General features: G+C 37.8%; 2 protein-coding genes across 2 annotated transcripts; both read left to right on the plus strand.

The window, feature by feature from the left end:
- The first annotated feature begins 938 nt into the window (after positions 1-938).
- On the plus strand, positions 939-2,323 carry LOC133824317 (uncharacterized). Its single transcript, XM_062257194.1, has 2 exons — positions 939-1,860; positions 2,130-2,323. The coding sequence occupies exons 1-2, from the start codon at positions 939-941 to the stop codon at positions 2,321-2,323; spliced, it is 1,116 nt and encodes a 371-aa protein (XP_062113178.1).
- Positions 2,324-6,417: 4,094 nt separating this feature from the next.
- LOC133822799 (ABC transporter G family member 21) lies at positions 6,418-10,907 on the plus strand. Its single transcript, XM_062255243.1, has 5 exons — positions 6,418-6,977; positions 7,068-7,890; positions 9,198-9,362; positions 9,484-9,662; positions 9,999-10,907. Exons 1-5 carry the CDS (start codon positions 6,699-6,701, stop codon positions 10,647-10,649), a joined length of 2,097 nt encoding a protein of 698 aa, XP_062111227.1. The 5' UTR covers positions 6,418-6,698; the 3' UTR covers positions 10,650-10,907.
- The last annotated feature ends 8,494 nt before the right edge of the window (positions 10,908-19,401 follow it).

Genomic DNA, 19,401 nt, shown 5'->3' on the forward strand with positions numbered 1-19,401 from the left:
AGTTGGTAAGGAGGTCATCCCGTGACCTTCTTATTTGTCATATCAACTCTGTGACATTCATGATTAATTCCTAAACCTGGCACATAAGTGTGGTCAAATCGATAGGTAAGGCACCTGCTGTGTGTGCGAGAAGTCAGGGAGATATCGGACACGTGATGCCAGATATATGCACGTTTATCTTGCGTGTGTTGACTTTACAAGGGGTCATAGCCTCCATATCTAGCTCGTACCACGAGCTGCGCATTTGACCCGACCTTCGGCCTTCCGATTCCTTGCTCCAGTCTTGGCGAGTCCTTGAGGATTCCTTGAGTTAAGGGGGGTACGACCTCAAGACAGGAGCTCCGGTCTGGGGGATGTTTATGGACTAACCATGATTAGTCCGAAGCTCGGCCTGCTAATAAGCTCGTGGGAAAATCAGGGCGTACACAAGGGGATCCAATGTCTCCATTATTGTTTGTGTTAGGTATGGAGTATCTGTCTAGAATCATGATTAAAGTGGGATCTATATCTGATTGTAAGTATCATGCTAAATGCAACTCCCTGAGATTAAATCACTTATGCTTTGCGGATGACTTATTATTATTTTGTCATGGAGATTTTATCTATATTCTATGGATGCTTAGAGGACTAAAACTGTTTTCGGGGCATCAGGTTTGGTACCAAATTAGAACAAATCTGCTCTATTCTGTAGTGGTATGGTGGAGGCTGAGGTAAATAGAGTGCTAGAAGCTTCAGGATTTTCTAGAAGCTATTTACCTTTTCGATATCTTGGTATTCCAATCTGTTCCAAGAAAATTTCTTTGGTGGAATGTGACATTATTTTAGAGAAAATGGTGCATAGAATCAGGCAATGGAGCTCTCTGAATTTATCTTATATGGGCAGAGTTACATTAATTAATGCAGTTCTTCTTTCTATACACTCCTATTGGGCCCAAATCATGATATTGCCGAAGAGGATACTGAAGGAAATTGATGTCATTTGTAGAGCCTTTCTTTGGAGAGGAATGAATGATCACGCAGGGCCTAGTCTTGTTGCTTGGCATACCATTTGTAATTCTAAGACAAGTGGAGGATTGGGTTTTAAGAGGGTTGTGGACTGGAATATTATAACTATAGGGAAATATATATGGGCAATTGCTTCCAAAAAAGATAATTTGTGGGTTAAATGGATTCACAATATATATTTGAAGCAATTGGATTGGTGGGAATATAAAGCTCCTTCGGCTTGCAGCTGGTATTGGAGGAAAATGGTGGCTGTTAAGGATCTTTTTAAAGCAAAAATAGATTTGGCATCCTTTTCAGCGATGAAATTCGGTATTAAAACAGGTCATGACTTGTTGTTTGCTTCACCTCTCAAAGTGCATTGGGCAAAGTTTGTTTGGGAGAGATTTTCTATACCAAAGCACAGGTTTATACTTTGGTTAGTTATGCTTCAGAGATTGCGTACCAGAGTCTTCATCCGCAATTACAACTCAACTTTGGATCCATCTTGTCTATTCTGTGGAGAACATAATGAAGATGTTCATCATCTCTTTTTTCAGTGTAAATATAGCAAGCAATGTCTATTACAGGTGAAGAAATGGCTGGGTTGGAAAGTAAAAGCAGAGGATTATGAGAACTTGCTGCAATGGATATTCAAAACAAGAAGATGGAGCAGATTTCGAAAAAGTATCTTGACAGCTGTTGTTGCTTCCTTGATTTATCACATTTGGAGAATGAGGAATGACATACTATGGTCACAAAAGGTTTGGTCTACAACTCATACGGTCCAAGCAATACAAAGAGATATTAGTTTGCGGATATACACTATAATACCAAACAAGACAAATCATTTAGATAGAGATTGGTTTCATGCTATTTGTAAAAATATCTAGCTGATGTATAGAAGATATGTATATTGGGGAGTTATAGAGTTAGAATCATATATGGAATTTGTACATGAATTGGTTTTGAGCAATACAAAGATCTTATTCACCAAAAAAAAAAATTACCTCCTTCATTTTGAATTTGAAAACACTTATTAGTTTCTTGAGGAGTTTTTCTTTGTAAAGATTAAGTGGTTCACCTTAATCTTTGTGGGTGTGTCGAGTACATTTTTATATGTATCTATCTTGTTCCTTTTGTAACAGCTGGTGTCTCTTTTGAACTTGTTCCTAAGATCTTTGGGAGAAGATTTCATCAAGTCTCACTTAGGGAGGAAGATAACACTCGCTGTTCTTTAAAAGGATTTCAAGAGACTCAACGTTTCATCAAAACCGGATTCGTAAAGAAGAGTATAACAAGATTGCAGCAATTGTTTATAAAAGAGTCTTACATTGTTTAAGTCGACGATTTTGTACAAATTAGTTTATTCTCTGGGCGTGTCCATGTAGATGTAGGTTATCCGAAATAATTTCTGAACCACGTAAAAATTCGCTTGTGTTAATTTTTACTTACATTCTATTTTTGTTTTGACATTTATCATAGTTGTTGTAACAACACATAAATTTGTTTAAACAACTTAATTCATATTCCGCATTTAAACAAGTTATTTAATTCTAATAACTTGTAAGTATAAAATATGGAATTTCACAATCAACCTTTATAAAATTGATTTATGCATGTCAATTAATAATATATATATATATGGTTGATTTTAAATGTGTATCATATCATCAAAATTTTGGATAAGATATTACATTGTGGGGTACTTAAAAGTCAAATGTTACTTTAATTCACCATCTTATGCAACACACATTTTGGTGAAAAAGATGAAAAAAGAAAGAAAAAGAAGCCCTCGTGCCATTACATGTGTGCTTAATCTATTTGAGATTTTTTTTCTCCTATTATTTTAACAGTTTGTAGATATCACTGGAAGACTATATATGCAATTAATATATTTTATTATAGCTAGTTGAAAAAATTGATTGGCTTAAAAATTTATTAATTATATATATATATATATATTGCGTACGCCAGCGACGACGTCGTTTTTAAATCGTGGAGAATGCAATTAAACTATCTTTGGATGTGAAAGTGGATTTAAGTATTGTTTATTACAGTTTTAAATTAGTATTTTTTTTCATTTGAAAAAAATAGTATTTTTTTTTTCTTTATTTCTTTATAAAATGTAGTTAATTATAAAAGTTTTCTAGACATATATACGTGTGAGAATTCATTAAGAGTTTTTATTTTAAGGAAAAGAGTTATTTATTTTATCATGAGTTTGACTTTCTATCCATACTCATGCGTTCATATAAAAAAGAATAAAAAAGGAGAAAGTGAAAGTTAAACCGAATCTAAATAAGAGTTAATTATGATTAATAATGCATTAATGCTGTGCTGAGGCAACTCATCACAATCTGATCACATATTATTGTTGTAGCTTCTTTATTATAAAAAGAGAAGTGAACATTAGAACGCTTTTAATCAAAATCGCTTTCTTTTGTTGATCCATGCCATATATCTACACAAAAACCTAAAAATTATAATATACGTCCCAAACTTTCTTTTGGTTTAAAGACAATCTATAGCTCATATACTTTTTTCTTCTCTTTTTTTAATGAATGGGGTCAAGGAAATTAGGAATACAAATTAATTTCCCATGCGAAGAATCTATCATTGGACCAATACAGATCAAGATATTATTTGGAATTGGTTTGTAAAAATAATAGTAGATCTAGCATGAAAAAAAAAATTAAAAAAGAAAAGTAAGAAAGAAAGACAATCACATCATCAAAATTGAATTGTGAGAAAAGCAATTACATATAGAGATGTAAAGTTTTGACCATCATCCATTCTAAAATAGGGCAGGTGGAAAGAGAAGGGTGTTGTAGCTTTCGACACTTGGCGAAAATATGGTCATGGTGCAAAAATATTAACTATTTATATGATATAAGCGAATCAAAATTAATGTGAAAAAATATTAAAAGGACTATATTAATAAAAGGAACTTCTATGTGGATATATTTTTCAAATAGTGATGCAAAAAAGCGAATCAAATTTACTGTATATAATAGTAAATATTTTACAAATAAAGTAAGAAAAGTAGGAGATTGCTGAAAGAAACTTCATTTGGATATTTCGATATTTATATGAGAGTCCAAAGAGAGGGTTTGTACAGCAACAGGTAATGACATGTGTTACCCTTATAATTCGTTTTTATTACAAACCAAAAAAGAAAAAGAAAAAGAAAAAAAGAAAAGAAAGGTATGCTTGGTTTTGCTATCTGGTCATGATTGCTTTCAATTATACAATTAATTAATAATCATGATGATCATGATCAGCTTATCTTAGTTACATGTATAGCAGTAATAATATAATATTAATGTATTAATTGTGAGAATCAAGAACTTGAAACCAAGAATCTTTCTCTAATTTATAAAAAGCTAGCTAGCAAAAGAATGTGGATGTTATTGCTATATTATTCAATTCAAGTAATTTTAATTTTCTGAGCTATTATTGTATTGTTCAATCAATATAAAGCATAATATATATATATGTATTTACATATATACATTTATTAGAATAATCGAATATAAGTCCAAATTCACAATTTCATGAAGATCCACGTATTAAATGGAATAATTCGACCCCAGTAACTCAAACTTTTATCAAATTTTAGTCCGCAAATAGTTGTAGACAACCATATATATATATAGTTGTAGCTAGTAATATTGTACGTATATACCTATGAATATTGATGATATTGCTAAATAATTAAGTAAATAAGACGTATTTTGAAATATTAGTAAGAGTGATTGGCCTACATACGGCACTACCGAGCAAGAACAACGAGCTAGGTTAATTTGCTTTGATTTTTATTCCTTTCTTAAAGAAAAATAATAGTAATAATAATACAAAAAGTAATAACCTTTCAAAGATAGTGACGCTGCCACCTTGAAGCCAAACCCTTTTTTGGGAAAGACGATACAATCTCAGCCACTAACTCTTCCATTGAATGGGCATTTGACACCTAAAAGCCCATTAGCTAACCAGCATTCTCTCTCTCTCTTATTCTTTTCTTCCTTCTTTCTTTCCTTTAATATCATTTTTTATATGTATTTAATTAATATATATATAGATATATATATGATATGAGGTACACCCCCTCTTAAATTTAAAGGAGATACCCAATATATATTTATATATATATTAATTGCAAAGCTAAAAATAAATAAATAAATATTATAATTGGAGGTTAGTTGAAGAGTTCTATTTTAGTCCAACACTAAATAGATGAAGATCATTATGAGCTCTACTAGCTACACTTTATATATATATATATATAACATATATGTATATATTCCCTGTTTGCTATTAATATGCTAAATTATTTTTTTAATTAAATCCATATTCTATATGTTCGAAATATGGATGGCCCCGGTATAATTCTGTTGCTTACACGAAGCTCTCTACATTTGGTAAAACACTGTAAAAGAATAAGCATATTTATATCAGAATATATATATATATATATTTATTTATATTTATGTAAGATCATGGTCACGGACAGTGCAGTAATGACCACAATCAACATTAATTTAGTACTTTGTTTTATTCACAAAAAAAAATAAAATTGATTATTTATAGATACGATATATATACGTAAGGGTATATTTTGACAAGAGGTCTTGAGAGGGTCTACATATATATTTTGAAAAGATGGGTGTGTATTTTACAACAAGACATGCACATATTAATTATGTTGACAAATATTTATAAGTCCATCGATCCATACGACGTGTCCAATATATGTATATGTATATATATATATTGAAGAAAATCACGTGTTTTATAAAATACATACGTATACGATCTCGCAATATAGATATACATATTTATCGTATTGACATATACAGGTTTAATTGAATTCACAATACATATATGATAATTTTAATTATTAATAGTATTTATAAAATACGCTAGCTTTAATTAACAATGGAGAGAAAGCTTGCCAGGGGATGCTGATCATCCATAATTATGAAACATATATATATTATAGCTAAATTTTAGTACTCTATATCAAATCTTAGTCAAACTCTTTTGAGATGTTGAATATGATCATAAATAAATAACAAAAAAAAAAAAAAACTAAACTATATAATCATAATTAATAAGTTTAGTGGAATCATATAAAGCAAGTATACTCCGACAATCCCTTTATCAAATATGTATATTTATATGTTATTTATAAATGTAAAAGAAAAGAAAAAAAATAATTAAAAAGAATATCAAATTCCATGTGGACGCGTGGACATATAGAACTATTAGCTTGTAAAGAAGAACAGAAAAGAAATGATTCATTTAAATTAATTAATACATCACCACTACTACTATTGCTAATAATTACATAAAAATCCATGATATGTACCCTTTAATGGGTCTCTTTGGCATTATAAACACACACATGGTATATACTTATATATATATGTATATATATATAACACTGGTTCATTTCATCATATATGTTCCCTCTATTCTATAGAGCCAATTAAGCTTGTAGTGTTCTTCTTCTCGTGTCCTCCTCATCACTTTATAAAAGTCACATGTCTTGTTCTTGCATGTGATATCTCTCTCACTCACTCTCTCTCTCATCTCTTATCTTCTCACTATAAATCCTTTATAGCTTAATTAATTTCAACCCTTTAATACTCTTCACTATTAAGCTAGCTAGTTTTGCAGATTTGTTTTTTTCTTCATTATTAGCTCTTCCAGAAATGATGCCTCCGGAGCAAGAAACAACCGCTACTACCACTACAACTACTATTACTACCACTACTTCATCACCTAACTTGAGCCGATCGTCCGAAACCGGTTCCGGATCCGGTTCAGTTCACGCCGAACCAACCTCCGATACCATGGTGACCTCGGTCTGCTTTTCGGTTGATAATGATCAAGTTCTTACAGATCAACACCAACCTCAGTCTACACCTTCGGCTAAATATTCATCTAATAATTTCATTTTCCGTGAATCTCTACGCCCTGTAACACTTAAGGTATACATCCTTTTTAATTCTTAATATATATATATATATAATTATAAACTTAATTAACTGATAATTAATGTAATTATTATTATGGTATAGTTTGAAGATGTTGGTTATGCAATCAAGTTGAGAAACAGTAGAGGAAGCTGCAGCTACTTAATTTCAACACAGCTACATGAGCCGAAAACGACGTCGTCGTCTCGAGTGGTGCTAAACGGGGTGAGTGGAATAGTCCGACCCGGGGAGCTGATGGCAATGCTGGGCCCCTCCGGGAGTGGTAAGACAACCCTTTTGACAGCTCTAGCTGACCGGTTACCGGGAAAAATCACCGGCAAGATATCATACAATGGCCAACCATTCTCATGTGCCATGAAGAGGAAGACCGGGTTCGTTACCCAAGACGACGTCTTGTATCCTCACTTGACTGTTTTGGAAACCTTGACCTACGCTGCTTTGTTGAGGCTCCCCAAAAAGCTCACCAAGGAAGAGAAAATTGAGCAAGTGGAGGCGATCATTATGGAGCTCGGGTTGACCCGGGTCCGAAATAGTGTGGTGGGTGGGCCCCTGCTCCGAGGTGTCTCAGGTGGGGAGCGAAAACGGGTTAGTATTGGGCAGGAGATGTTGGTCAACCCGAGTTTGTTGCTGCTTGATGAGCCAACCTCCGGGCTCGATTCTACCACGGCGCAGCGCATTGTCGCCACACTTCGAGGGTTGGCACGCGGCGGCCGCACGGTGATCACCACCATTCACCAACCGTCTAGTAGGCTTTACAGGATGTTCGATAAGGTGGTGGTGTTGTGCGAGGGGTGCCCCATTTATAGCGGGCATGCGAATCGGGTCATGGAGTATTTCGGGTCAATTGGTTATGTTCCCGGGTTCAATTACATGAACCCTGCTGATTTTTTGCTTGATCTTGCTAATGGTAAGTCTCTGAGCTTTATTTTTAATTTCACTTTGTCAAATAATACAACTTTGGACTAAAAATAGTATCTTAGGCTGACCCGAAGGACATACATTAAATTAGTTTTAAATCACAAATAGTTTCTATATTCCTACTATGGTAGACATAATTAATGTGTCAAATAACTTTGCATTACTTTTTTATATTTCTTAATATATGTGTGGACACAACAATTCTATATTTTACCTCCAAAGAGTTAGTGGGCATTTCAACAAGGGTCTTTCAGTCTTTGTCTTTTGTCAACGTGTCAAACTTACCAACTGACCAATAATACAAAGTTACAATTGTTACAACTAACTACCTTAACCTTGTAAAGACACATACACACACAGAGATAAACTTTCAACCGATAAGTCATTTTATGTGGCATAGTTCATTTAATTTTCTTTTCCTACATACATATTTTCAATGCACCAACAACCTAGGGAATTCACATGAAATTGGGTGCCAATTACCAAAGCATATGCATTATTTTTTTGACATGGAATCTCTTCTCCAAACATAAAGGAAAACAGCCAATTAAATAATTAACTAGCTAGCTTAGCTTTTTTGTTCATTAATGTTTTGATAGTGCCCTAAACTATATGCATTGATAAATCATATAATAACTGATTTGATTTGACCCTCAATTATTTATCTTTTGCTAATACTTAATTACTATTTGTAATCCTTGTTACTATATGGTTTAGTGTCCTTTGTCATGACTAGTAGGAGATTTTGATTGGACGGGTGGTAGTTAAGTAAAATTGAAACTATTTGGATGTATATCCATATATATACACATATTGGACTCTTGTAGATAAGAAAGGAAAAATATTTTATGTAAAAGATTTAATTTGTTTCACAGATGGAGGTTTAGGGGTTAGGGGCAGGATGTCCATTCAAATAAAGGGGTTCGATGGACTTAGATGATATATATGATCCTCTCTACATTTTAAGATCTGTTTTCTTTAAAATTTGCAATATCTTCTTTCATATTTTTATAGTTGATTGTTTGTGAATATGTGTAATATGGACAACCATCCTTTAAGATATGTTTGACTTTAATATTGTTGGTGATGATTCTCCAACCCCACCACTTCTTTGCCTGTTTTGTTTTGTGTTTCTCCCATTTAGTAAGAAACAAAAATATATATATATATATATATTTCATTTATACTTGTTGATGTGTAGCCTAGCTTTTTTCACTTTTGTTCTTTTGAAGATTTGTGCTACATTGTCTTATATTCCATCTTGTTAACTTTCACTATTCAATTTATACATGGCAGGTATAGTAACTGACATAAAGCATGAAGATGTACTAGACCATCATGATGATCAAAATTCAATTAAGCAGCACCTAATCTCATCTTACAAAAAGAGTGTATACCCTGCTTTGAGAGCTGAAATTGAAGAAAATTATAAGAACCCAGTTAGAACTTCACTATCCAGAGGTAATGAAGTGAAAATGTCTATCTGTTTGGATAACCATAGATTCTGATACTTGCATCTTTACTTGTATATGACAATAACTAGTGGGATATATGCTGAAAATGACCAAATGATGCTCTGTAGGTAGTGACAATCAGTGGATTACTACTTGGTGGGAGCAATTTATGGTGCTGCTGAGAAGGGGTTTGAAAGAAAGGAAACATGAATCTTACTCGGGATTAAGGATTATCCAAGTCATGTCTGTGTCAATTCTCTCAGGTCTTCTATGGTGGCACTGCAGCACTTCAAATATACAGGATCAGGTTGATATTTTTTTTTCTACTTTCAATGTCATGGAAAATCACTATTAAACTAATTAGTGGCCATTATATGATGCATAGAAGTCAACTTTTTACAAGTCGTATATGATTTATTCGAAAAATAAAAAAACAAATGGATAATGTCAATCATTGTCTCACAAATTGACCCAAAAGTTATGACTTGTTCAAGATCACACCACAATGTTTGAACAATACATCGATTCCAAATTTTAGTTTCTCAAATCCTAAGACTAATTTAGCTACTGCACCAATTCATTAATTAGCTTTCAAATTGGAGCATTTTGATCATTACTAACGATTTTGACAATGTTGAAACAGATTGGACTGTTGTTCTTTTTCTCTATCTTCTGGGGCTTTTTTCCTCTATTCAATGCCATCTTTGCATTCCCTCAAGAAAGGCCTATGCTGATAAAAGAACGTTCCTCGGGCATGTACCGCCTCTCCTCCTACTACTTTGCTCGAATGGCTGGCGATTTGCCAATGGAGCTTGTTCTCCCAACAGTCTTTGTAACTGTCACATATTGGATGGGCGGCCTCAACACGTCTCTCCTCACATTTGTGCTAACTCTTTTGATAGTCCTTTTCAATGTGTTGGTCTCCCAAGGGCTGGGACTAGCCTTGGGGGCCATTCTCATGGATGTAAAACAGGCCACAACACTAGCTTCAGTGACAATGCTGGTGTTCTTACTTGCTGGGGGATACTACATTCAGAAAATCCCAGCCTTCATAGCTTGGTTGAAGTACATTTCATTCAGTCACTACTGTTACAAGCTTCTTGTGGGAGTTCAGTACTCAGAACATGATGTTTATCAATGTGAAGTTGGACTACATTGCAGGGTTATGAATTTTCCTGCTATTAAATGTTTAGGACTAGATAATGTGTGGTGGGATGTAGCTGCTTTGACTGTTATGTTTGTGGGGTATAGGCTTTTGGCTTATGTGGCTTTGAAGATGGGGCAGCCTCACTAACATTTGATTGACACATAAAAAGTTTGAGACAGTGAATATGCATTGAGTTGAAGCTGTAAAGAAATTGAATGAAGGTTCATATATTCTCCAACTTGATCACGAATAATCACGTTGGCTGACTAAATTTTCAGGCCGACTCTGTTGTTAGGCCTACAACAATGTATTCAATTTGTATGGAAGTATTTTATGAGCAATTTATAAATGAAATTGAAATTATGTAATTGATTTTTATGCAAGGACTTTTCTTTTCTTGCTCTAGTTTTACTCCAAGTTTGTCAGCTGATAAAAACATTCATTCTCACCCAAAACAAGAAAAGCTTTAAATGAGTATATGTATCTCTCTCTCTCTCTCTCTCTCTCTCTATATATATATATATATACATACATTTATAAATTATATTTAGTATTCTAATAAGTAGGAGAATAAAATGAAAATCAGAACCAAAGATTTAAATGACATAAATTTTTACTACAGTCAAGTGGCTGGTAAGGTAAGTTTTCAATTCAAAGTTGTTCAAACAAACTACAAGTAATCATACTGATCTTATCTAAATTGAATATTGCCTAATTAAACTTAGATGAATTTAGTATGTGAACAATTACTCTTACCTCCATAATATTAACACTATCTACAAGGTTGCAAAATTCTTTAAAATGGGATCTGTCACACCCAAATTTCGAGATTAAATAAATAACCTCGAAATATAGGGTCGAAAAGAGTGAGCTCGAAAATAATAAGTGTTAGAAGTACACTTGTATAATTTGACACATGATTCCAGATCCGTTATCAAAGTTCGAGCATGAGTTGCAGGCTCGAAGATACCAACCATCTCCGAAGAATGAGCTCGACTGAATTCATTAATGGGGAGGAGGAAACAACTGGAAGGATGAGCTTAAAGCTTAGATAGTCTCGAAAGCGCGTCAACGCGACGCTCAAGCTCAATGACGTGCTTACCACACAAAATAACTGTTAGGAAATTCCTATTTCTTAGGGATTCTTTAAAGCTGCATATTAAATCCCTATTATCGTGGGATATTACTTAATTAGCGCATTTAATTAATATTATTAATGCGAATATTTTGTAATTGAATGCTTGATTGTAACTTTCTTGAATTAGGGGAAGATATTCTTACAACCAGGTTTATAAATAGTCTGGTCTAATTCATTTGTATTCACGCACAAATTGTATTGGAGAATACTCATTCAAATTGCTTTCATTCAAAGCTTTGAGAGAGTAGAGATAATAAAAGTATCTCGTAGACTAGGAAGATTTTAACTGCTGAACCACGTAAAAAACCTCTGAATTCTTCTATTTTTTCTACATTACAAAAAATGGCACCAATAGTTTGATGCTTTCGTTGAGAGCATTAAGCAAGTTGCTGTATTATTTAATCAAAACCTTTTGCACATCATTGATGGCCGTTGCGAATATCCCCGGAATGGGTGGGCCACTGTAACGACCCCAAATTCGCTAATGAGGCTTAAGGGCCTTGATTAGTGTGCCGAGAGGGCATTATTGGGTTAAATGTGGTTTGCATGACTTTATTGATTTAAATGCATAACTATATGGTTAATAATGCTTGTGTGATTATATTGGCATTAATGTGATATGTATATATGGTATTGTGAGAACCACATTATTATGTGGGTAGGCCTGCAGAGTACGACTCGAGGCGATCCTAGGGCTAGATAGCGGGGAAAGGTCACAACAAGGCTTAACAGTTGACTTTGGATAAGTCAGGGGTATTTTAGGTATCGAGTAGCTATTTAGATTATCGGGTTATGAAAATAAATATATGGAGATATATTTGAGGTTAGGAAGTCTAGGCGGGAATATTGGGGGATTTTACCGTTTTTCCCTCGGGGACGTTTTCGGCACCTCGAGCCTCATGATTGATTTAATGAGAAAAGATTAGACTAAGGCTTTTGAAAACAGTAGACAAAAAATTAAACCGACTTTTATTATCAGCTTTTCCTCTCTATTCTCTCCCAAGGAATACAAGGAAAATAAACACTGAAATCTTAAGGGAATTTGCTGGAATTCAGCTGAAGCTTGGTGGATTGAAGGAATGATTTAGAGGCTTAACTCAGGAATTAATCAGGAACCTAATCAGGACTAAGGTAAGCACTACATTTCCTTTTCTGTGGTTAGAAATTCTGGGTTTTGGTTGGGTTTTGAGGTAAATATGGTGTTGATGTTTAAGTGCAGAATTAAGGAGGAAAGCTTGGGAATTAGCTTGGATTTGGCTTGGTGAAGTGGTTCAGCAGAAGAGGTAAGTCTCAATTCGTGATTTAGAGGTTTTAATCTAAGTTTGAATGGTTGGTTTCAGTGTTTAAGGTTCTTGAGATTCAGAAATTGGAAATGGGATTTTAGTAGGTTTTTGGGTTGTATTTATGTTGAATTATGTTGTTTAATCCATTCTAAAGGTGTTGGGATTAATTGGTTTTGTATTGGGGGGCTTTGGGATGGCTTAAGGTGAGGTTTAGATGTTATAAATGGTGGGTTTTCTGGGGACGAAGGGAAGGGCCGCGACTCTGTTCTAGAGCGCTGCGGCCCTAGGATGAAGAAGAGCGAGGAGGGCTCGGCCAAAGGTGAGCGCCGCAGCGCCCAAGGCAAGGCGCCGCGGCGCGTGTCTTCTTCCAGGCATACCCTTGGCTCTGTTTTGAGGGCAGGGCCACGGCTAAGCTTCAAGGGCCGCAGCCCTTGGGTGCACACTTGAACTTTTGGGGATCTTAGGCATGGGAATGTGGTCTAGAATGCTCGGGATCGATTTCACCACCATGCTTGGTGGAATTCGGATTCCCGGAAGTTAGTTTTGTACCCGAAAACCTACATTTGGATATTAATGAAACCTAATATTTTGGTTGTGACTAGGTGATAAACGCTTAGGCTTGGGAACGGATCGTGCTTGAGGAGTGTTGCTCGTAAATAATAACTGCAAAGATCAAAGGTAAGAAAACTGCACCTGGTTGAATATCTGTGATGGGACTAAGGGTTCCCTATTATGTATGCTTGAAAAGATGGTATTATGCCATGCAAGATAATTAGTGAACCAACGGCCTAAGGGTGCCAAGGGTTACACTAGCGCCCGGCTCGGCCACTGGTTGCCAAGGACAACTTAATACGCACTGAGATCGGTTTAAGCGGGCCGGAGTCAGTGGGGTAGACAGAGGGTGCGACCTAAGTTTTTGGCCCTGATTATTATGTGATATGAATGTTATAAGTGTTTGACTGCATCCATGATTCTGAATATATGCTGAATGATATTATGTGGATTACTTGATGAGAGTTCATGCTTACTGAATTTGCTGTCTGTTAGTACTGCTTGTGTTGCACATGTTTTCTTGCTGGGCCTTGGTTCACGGGTGCTACGTGGTGCAGGTAAAGGGAAGGGCAAACTTGGTCAGCCTTGATTAGGAGAGCTCTGCGAGCGGAATGCACATGCCCAGCTGCTCACCTGCCACAGTTGAGGTTTAGGCAGGGACGCGAGACCCAAAGATTGTCTATTTGTCCTTAGTATGGCTAATAATTGTTTATGTACTTTTGGAAGTCTGTAAACCTACTTTTAACTCTGTTTCTTTTGGGATCCCATGTATATAACAGTTTAATTATATAAAGTGAAACTTTTGAGACCAAAACCTTTTTAACCCTAGCTCATACATGTTTAGTAACACGATTTTAAATTAATGACTTGACTAGCAAGTCTTGCACCTTATTAATACATAGTGTAGCGGTCCTGACAATACAGGGCGTTACAACTTGGTATCAGAGCATCCTAGGTTTAAGGGTTCCTGAAGACAGGTTGGACATGTACATTCGCTGCTAGAGACAAGCTCAAATCAGGGTTCGGTAATGTGTATATGTGTTTATGTGCTTATGTGCCTGAAATGAGCTATGAATGTTGTTATTTACTGGATTATTAGGAAGCATGAGATACTGATAAGGCCTGGCCCTTGACTGTTGTGTGAGAATATTGGGACATGTTTATTAGCATTGCCATGCATGTAAATGAATATATGGATGATTAATTGTATATTGTGCATGGATGAATGCCTATTTTATAGCTAATGTGTAATGAGATTGGAGGCGTGCTTATTAGCAGCCAGTGCATGAGAATGGATGCTTATATGTTGGTTGTTTGTGATTGGTTATGTTCTATTGGTGGATCTTGGAGAATTTTTTACCCTGTCATCATGGTCTGACTACCGAGTCGATATTTGCAGATTGACTTGGATAGCTATGCATCCAAGAAAATCTACACGACTAGCCGGCACTAGGTCCGGGACCGGGGGTAATGACCAGGGCCAGAATCCTTCGCCAGTCCCTGAGAACTGGCAGCAGTTAATGGAAGATATGCAGGCTCGATTACAAAATCAGGATGAGTAGATCCGTATCCTGCGACAGCAGCCTCCATCAGAGAGTGCTGCCCCTATTGTACCACCTGCAGTGGTACCAGTTGTGCAGTCAGGGGAGGTTGGTAACAGATGGGAGTCGTTATATGAGCGGTTCAGGAAACAGCAAGCCCCAATCTTTGAGGGTGGACTGGATCCATTGAAAGTCGAGCAATGGCTAACTATGATTACTACAATTTTGGATTTCATGAGGATAGAGGGGCATGATAGAGTGGCCTGTGCCACTTATATGTTGAGAGAGGATGCCCGCATCTGGTGGGAAGTGGCATCGCAGACCAGGGATGTTACTACTTTGAGTTGGGAAGGTTTCAGAGACTTGTTTAGTCAGAAGTACTACAATGTTGCTGTTAGAGTAGCAAAGGTCAATGAGTTCATGGGTCCTGTGCAGGGCAATATGACTGTTACTGAATATACCCTAAAATTTGATAGGCTTGCGAAGTTTGCACCAGATCTTGTGCCTACTGATGCTGCTAGGAAAGATCGATTTATCAGGGGGCTTAATGCTATGATAGCCCGGGATGTCAGGATCACAACGGTACTTGGAGGAACAACTTATGCCCAGGCCGTTGAGAAGGCTCTTACCACTGAGAAAGCAGAGAACAAGATATGGAGGGAGAATGCGGTGAGGCGTGAGGGCCGCAGAGCGGTGCCTCCTTACTCAGGGATAGGTAGGGGCGGAGGCCCTAGTGATTTCAAGAGAAAGGCTCCTAGCACTTCGACCGCTGTTGGTCCTGATAGGAGGTTTCGGGGTGGTCAGGGTGGCCGTCAGGGTGGCGGCGAGGCATGGCGGACTTATCCAGAGTGCCCGAGGTGTAAAAGACGCCATCTGAGCGAGTGTCGGGCCAAGGCATGCTTTGTGTGTGGGGCAGTAGGACATCTCAGGAAAGACTACCCAACAATGAAGAGAGATGAAGTGGGAAGGTGGATAGCTTGACTCCAACTCGAGTATTCACCCTGACTCAGGCAGAGGCCGAGGCTAGTCCCTCGGTAGTGACAGGTCAGCTTTCTAGTGCTGGCTTTCCTTTTACAGTATTGATTGATTCTGGTGCTACACATTCCTTTGTTTCTAATAGAGTGATTGGTAGATTGTGTAGACCTAGTGAGTATCGGACTGCAGGGTTTGGGACTTTATTGCCTACAGGGGAACTGGTAGTTTCTAGGAGATGGATTAGGGCACTGCCAGTGATGATTGATAGTAGGGAACTTTCGGTGGATCTGATTGAGTTAGATATGGAGGATTTTGATATGATTTTGGGGATGGATTGGTTAGCCAGATATGGGGCTACGATTGACTTCAGGAAGAAGATGGTTACTTTTGAGCCTGAGGGCGAGGACCCTTTTGTTTTTGTGGGTGCGGTATGTGGACCCCACGTACCCATGATTTCAGCGTTGAGAGCCAGAGACTTGTTGCGAGGTGGATGCATAGGTTTTCTGGGCAGTGTAGTGGATACAGCTAGAGTTATGCCGGCAGGGCCGGAAGAGACCAGATTGGTGTGTGAGTTCTTAGACGTATTCCCTGAGGATCTACCAGGGTTGTCGCCATGCAGGGAGATCCAATTTGAGATTGAGTTAGCACCGGGGACAGAACTAGTATCTAGGACAGCTTACAGAATGGCACCAAAAAAATTGAAAGAGTTGAAGATACAGTTGCAAGAGCTTCTGGATTTGGGATTCATCAGGTCTAGTTATTCTCCATGGGGTGCTCCAGTGTTGTTTGTTAAGAACAAGGATGGGTCTTTGAGAATGTGTATAGATTATAGAGAATTGAACAAGTTGACTATCAAGAATAAGTACCCTCTACCAAGGATTGATGACCTATTCGATCAGTTGCAGGGAAAGACGGTGTTCTCAAAGATTGATCTTCGATCTGGTTATCACCAGCTGAGGATCAAAGATGAGGACATACCGAAGACGGCCTTCCGGACACGGTATGGGAATTATGAGTTCTTGGTCATGTCTTTTGGTCTGACCAACGCTCCAACAGCCTTCATGGACTTAATGAACAGGGTGTTCAAGGACTTTTTGGATTAGTTCGTTATTGTCTTCATCGACGACATCTTGGTTTACTCCAGTTCAGAGGCAGAGCATGAGCAGCATCTTCGATGGGTTTACAGAGGTTAAGGGAGCATCAATTGTACGCTAAGTTTAAGAAGTGTGAGTTTTGGTTGCCAGAGGTGACTTTCCTTGGACACATAGTTGGGGCAGAAGGGATTAGGGTGGATCCGTCCAAGGTAGAAGCAGTAAGGGATTGGCCGAGGCCAAGGAACGCCTCAGAGGTGCGAAGTTTCCTTGGATTGGCCGGTTATTACAAACGGTTCGTAGAGGGGTTCTCAAAGATTTCTTCACCGATGACAGAATTGACAAGGAAGAATCAGAAGTTCGTTTTGTTAGAGAAGTGTGAGAACAGTTTCCAAGAGTTGAAGCGACGGCTTATTTCTGCACCTGTGTTGAGTCTTCCTTCAGAGGAAGGAAAGTTTGTGGTCTATTGTGATGCATCGAGGATGGGTTTAGGTTGTGTGCTGATGCAGAATGAGAAAGCTATAGCTTATGCATCTCGGCAGCTAAAGGAGTATGAGCAGCGGTATCCGACTCATGATTTGGAGTTAGCAGCAGTGGTATTCACACTGAAGATGTGGCGTAATTATCTGTATGGAGAGAAGTGCGAGATATACACTGATCATAAGAGTTTGAAGTATTTCTTCACTCAGAAGGATCTAAATATGAGGCAGAGACGTTGGTTGGAGTTGGTTAAGGATTATGACTGTGATATCCTTTACCACCCTAGGAAAGCTAATGTGGTGGCAGCTGCATTGAGCCGGAGGGGCCCAGGACAGTTGTATAGTTCCACCCAGATCTCGAGGGAATTAGCTTATGAGATGGCCAGGGCAAGGAAAGAACTAGTGGTAGGCCAGTTAGCTAATATTACCTTGCAGTCGACCCTGTTAGAGCGGGTCAAGGAGGGTCAGTTGGTGGATGCGCAGCTGCAGGAAGTTAGGTAGCATGTCTTAGTGGGGGTAGCTAAGGATTATTCTGTTTCTGAGACAGGTTTGCTTTGGTATCAGGGACGGATTTGTGTTCCGGTAGATGAGGTGATCAGACGAGAGATACTGGATGAGTCTCACACTATGCCATACTCACTTCATCCGGGTACCACGAAGATGTATCAGGATCTACGGTCATTATATTGGTGGCCTGAGATGAAGAAGGATGTGGTAGAGTATGTGTCTAGATGTTTGACATATCAGCGGGTTCAGGCTGAGCATCAGCGACCAGCGGGATTGCTTTAGCCTTTGGGTATTCCAGAGTGGAAGTGGGAGGATATTACGATGGATTTTGTGGGAGGATTACCCAGGATAGTTGGACTTCATGACTCGGTGTGGGTGATAGTGGACATATACACCAAGTCATCTCATTTTCTACCAGTGAGGTCGACCTATAGAGTGGAACAGTATGCAGAGCTGTATGTGAGGGAGATAGTTCGTCTCCATGGGGTTCCAAAGTCTATTGTATCTGATCGAGATCCTATATTTACCTCCAAGTTTTGGGGAGCTCTGCAGAGAGCCATGGGGACTCAGTTGAAGTTTAGCACAGCTTTTCATCCTCAGACTGATGGACAGTCTGAGAGGACGATTCAGGTGTTGGAGGACATGCTTAGGGCATGTGTGATTGACTTTGAGGGATCTTGGAGTAAGTATCTTCCATTGATCAAATTTTCATATAACAACAGTTACCAATCCACGATTAGAGTGGCCCCTTATGAGATGTTATATGGAAGGAAGTGCAGATCACCTATTCACTGGGATGAGATGGGTGAGAGGAGGTACTTAGGACCAGAAATGGTTCAGAAGACCAATGAGGCAATTGAAAATATTCGAGCAAGAATGCTAGCTTCGCAGAGTAGACAGAAAAGCAATGCTGATCCTAAGCGTAGGAACGTGGAATTCCGGGTTGGGGACCACGTGTTTCTGCGAGTTTCACCATTGAGAGGAGTGAGGAGGTTTGGAGTGAAGGGCAAGTTGAGCCCTCGGTTTGTTGGACCTTTTGAGATCCTAGAGAGGATTGGACAGGTGGCTTACAGACTGGCCTTGCAACCGTCGCTATCAGGAGTTCATAATGTGTTCCATGTCTCCAAGTTGCGAAAGTATGTTTCTGATACAACACGTGTTAAAGTATGAGGACTTAGAGTTGCAGACAGACTTGTCCTTTGAGGAGTGACCAGTTCAAATTTTGTAATGCTTGTGTGATTATGGTTTCATTAATGTGATATGTATATATGGTATTGTGAGAACCACATTATTATGTGGGTAGGCTTGCAGAGCATGACTCGAGGCGATCCTA

This window comes from Humulus lupulus, chromosome 3, assembly GCF_963169125.1.
Source record: "Humulus lupulus chromosome 3, drHumLupu1.1, whole genome shotgun sequence".
In the NCBI taxonomy this organism is placed as follows: domain Eukaryota; kingdom Viridiplantae; phylum Streptophyta; class Magnoliopsida; order Rosales; family Cannabaceae; genus Humulus; species Humulus lupulus.

What these genes read in the sequence shown, in the direction of transcription:
- LOC133824317 (XM_062257194.1), top strand. Translation starts at nt 939, where the DNA reads ATGATATTGCCGAAGAGGATACTGAAGGAAATTGATGTCATTTGTAGA. An exon ending in AGATTGGTTTCATGCTATTT is followed by an intron (nt 1,861 to 2,129) that starts GTAAAAATATCT and finishes CTTTTGTAACAG; the next exon opens with CTGGTGTCTCTTTTGAACTT.
- LOC133822799 (XM_062255243.1), top strand. Translation starts at nt 6,699, where the DNA reads ATGATGCCTCCGGAGCAAGAAACAACCGCTACTACCACTACAACTACT. An exon ending in TTTGCTTGATCTTGCTAATG is followed by an intron (nt 7,891 to 9,197) that starts GTAAGTCTCTGA and finishes TATACATGGCAG; the next exon opens with GTATAGTAACTGACATAAAG. An exon ending in CTTCAAATATACAGGATCAG is followed by an intron (nt 9,663 to 9,998) that starts GTTGATATTTTT and finishes ATGTTGAAACAG; the next exon opens with ATTGGACTGTTGTTCTTTTT.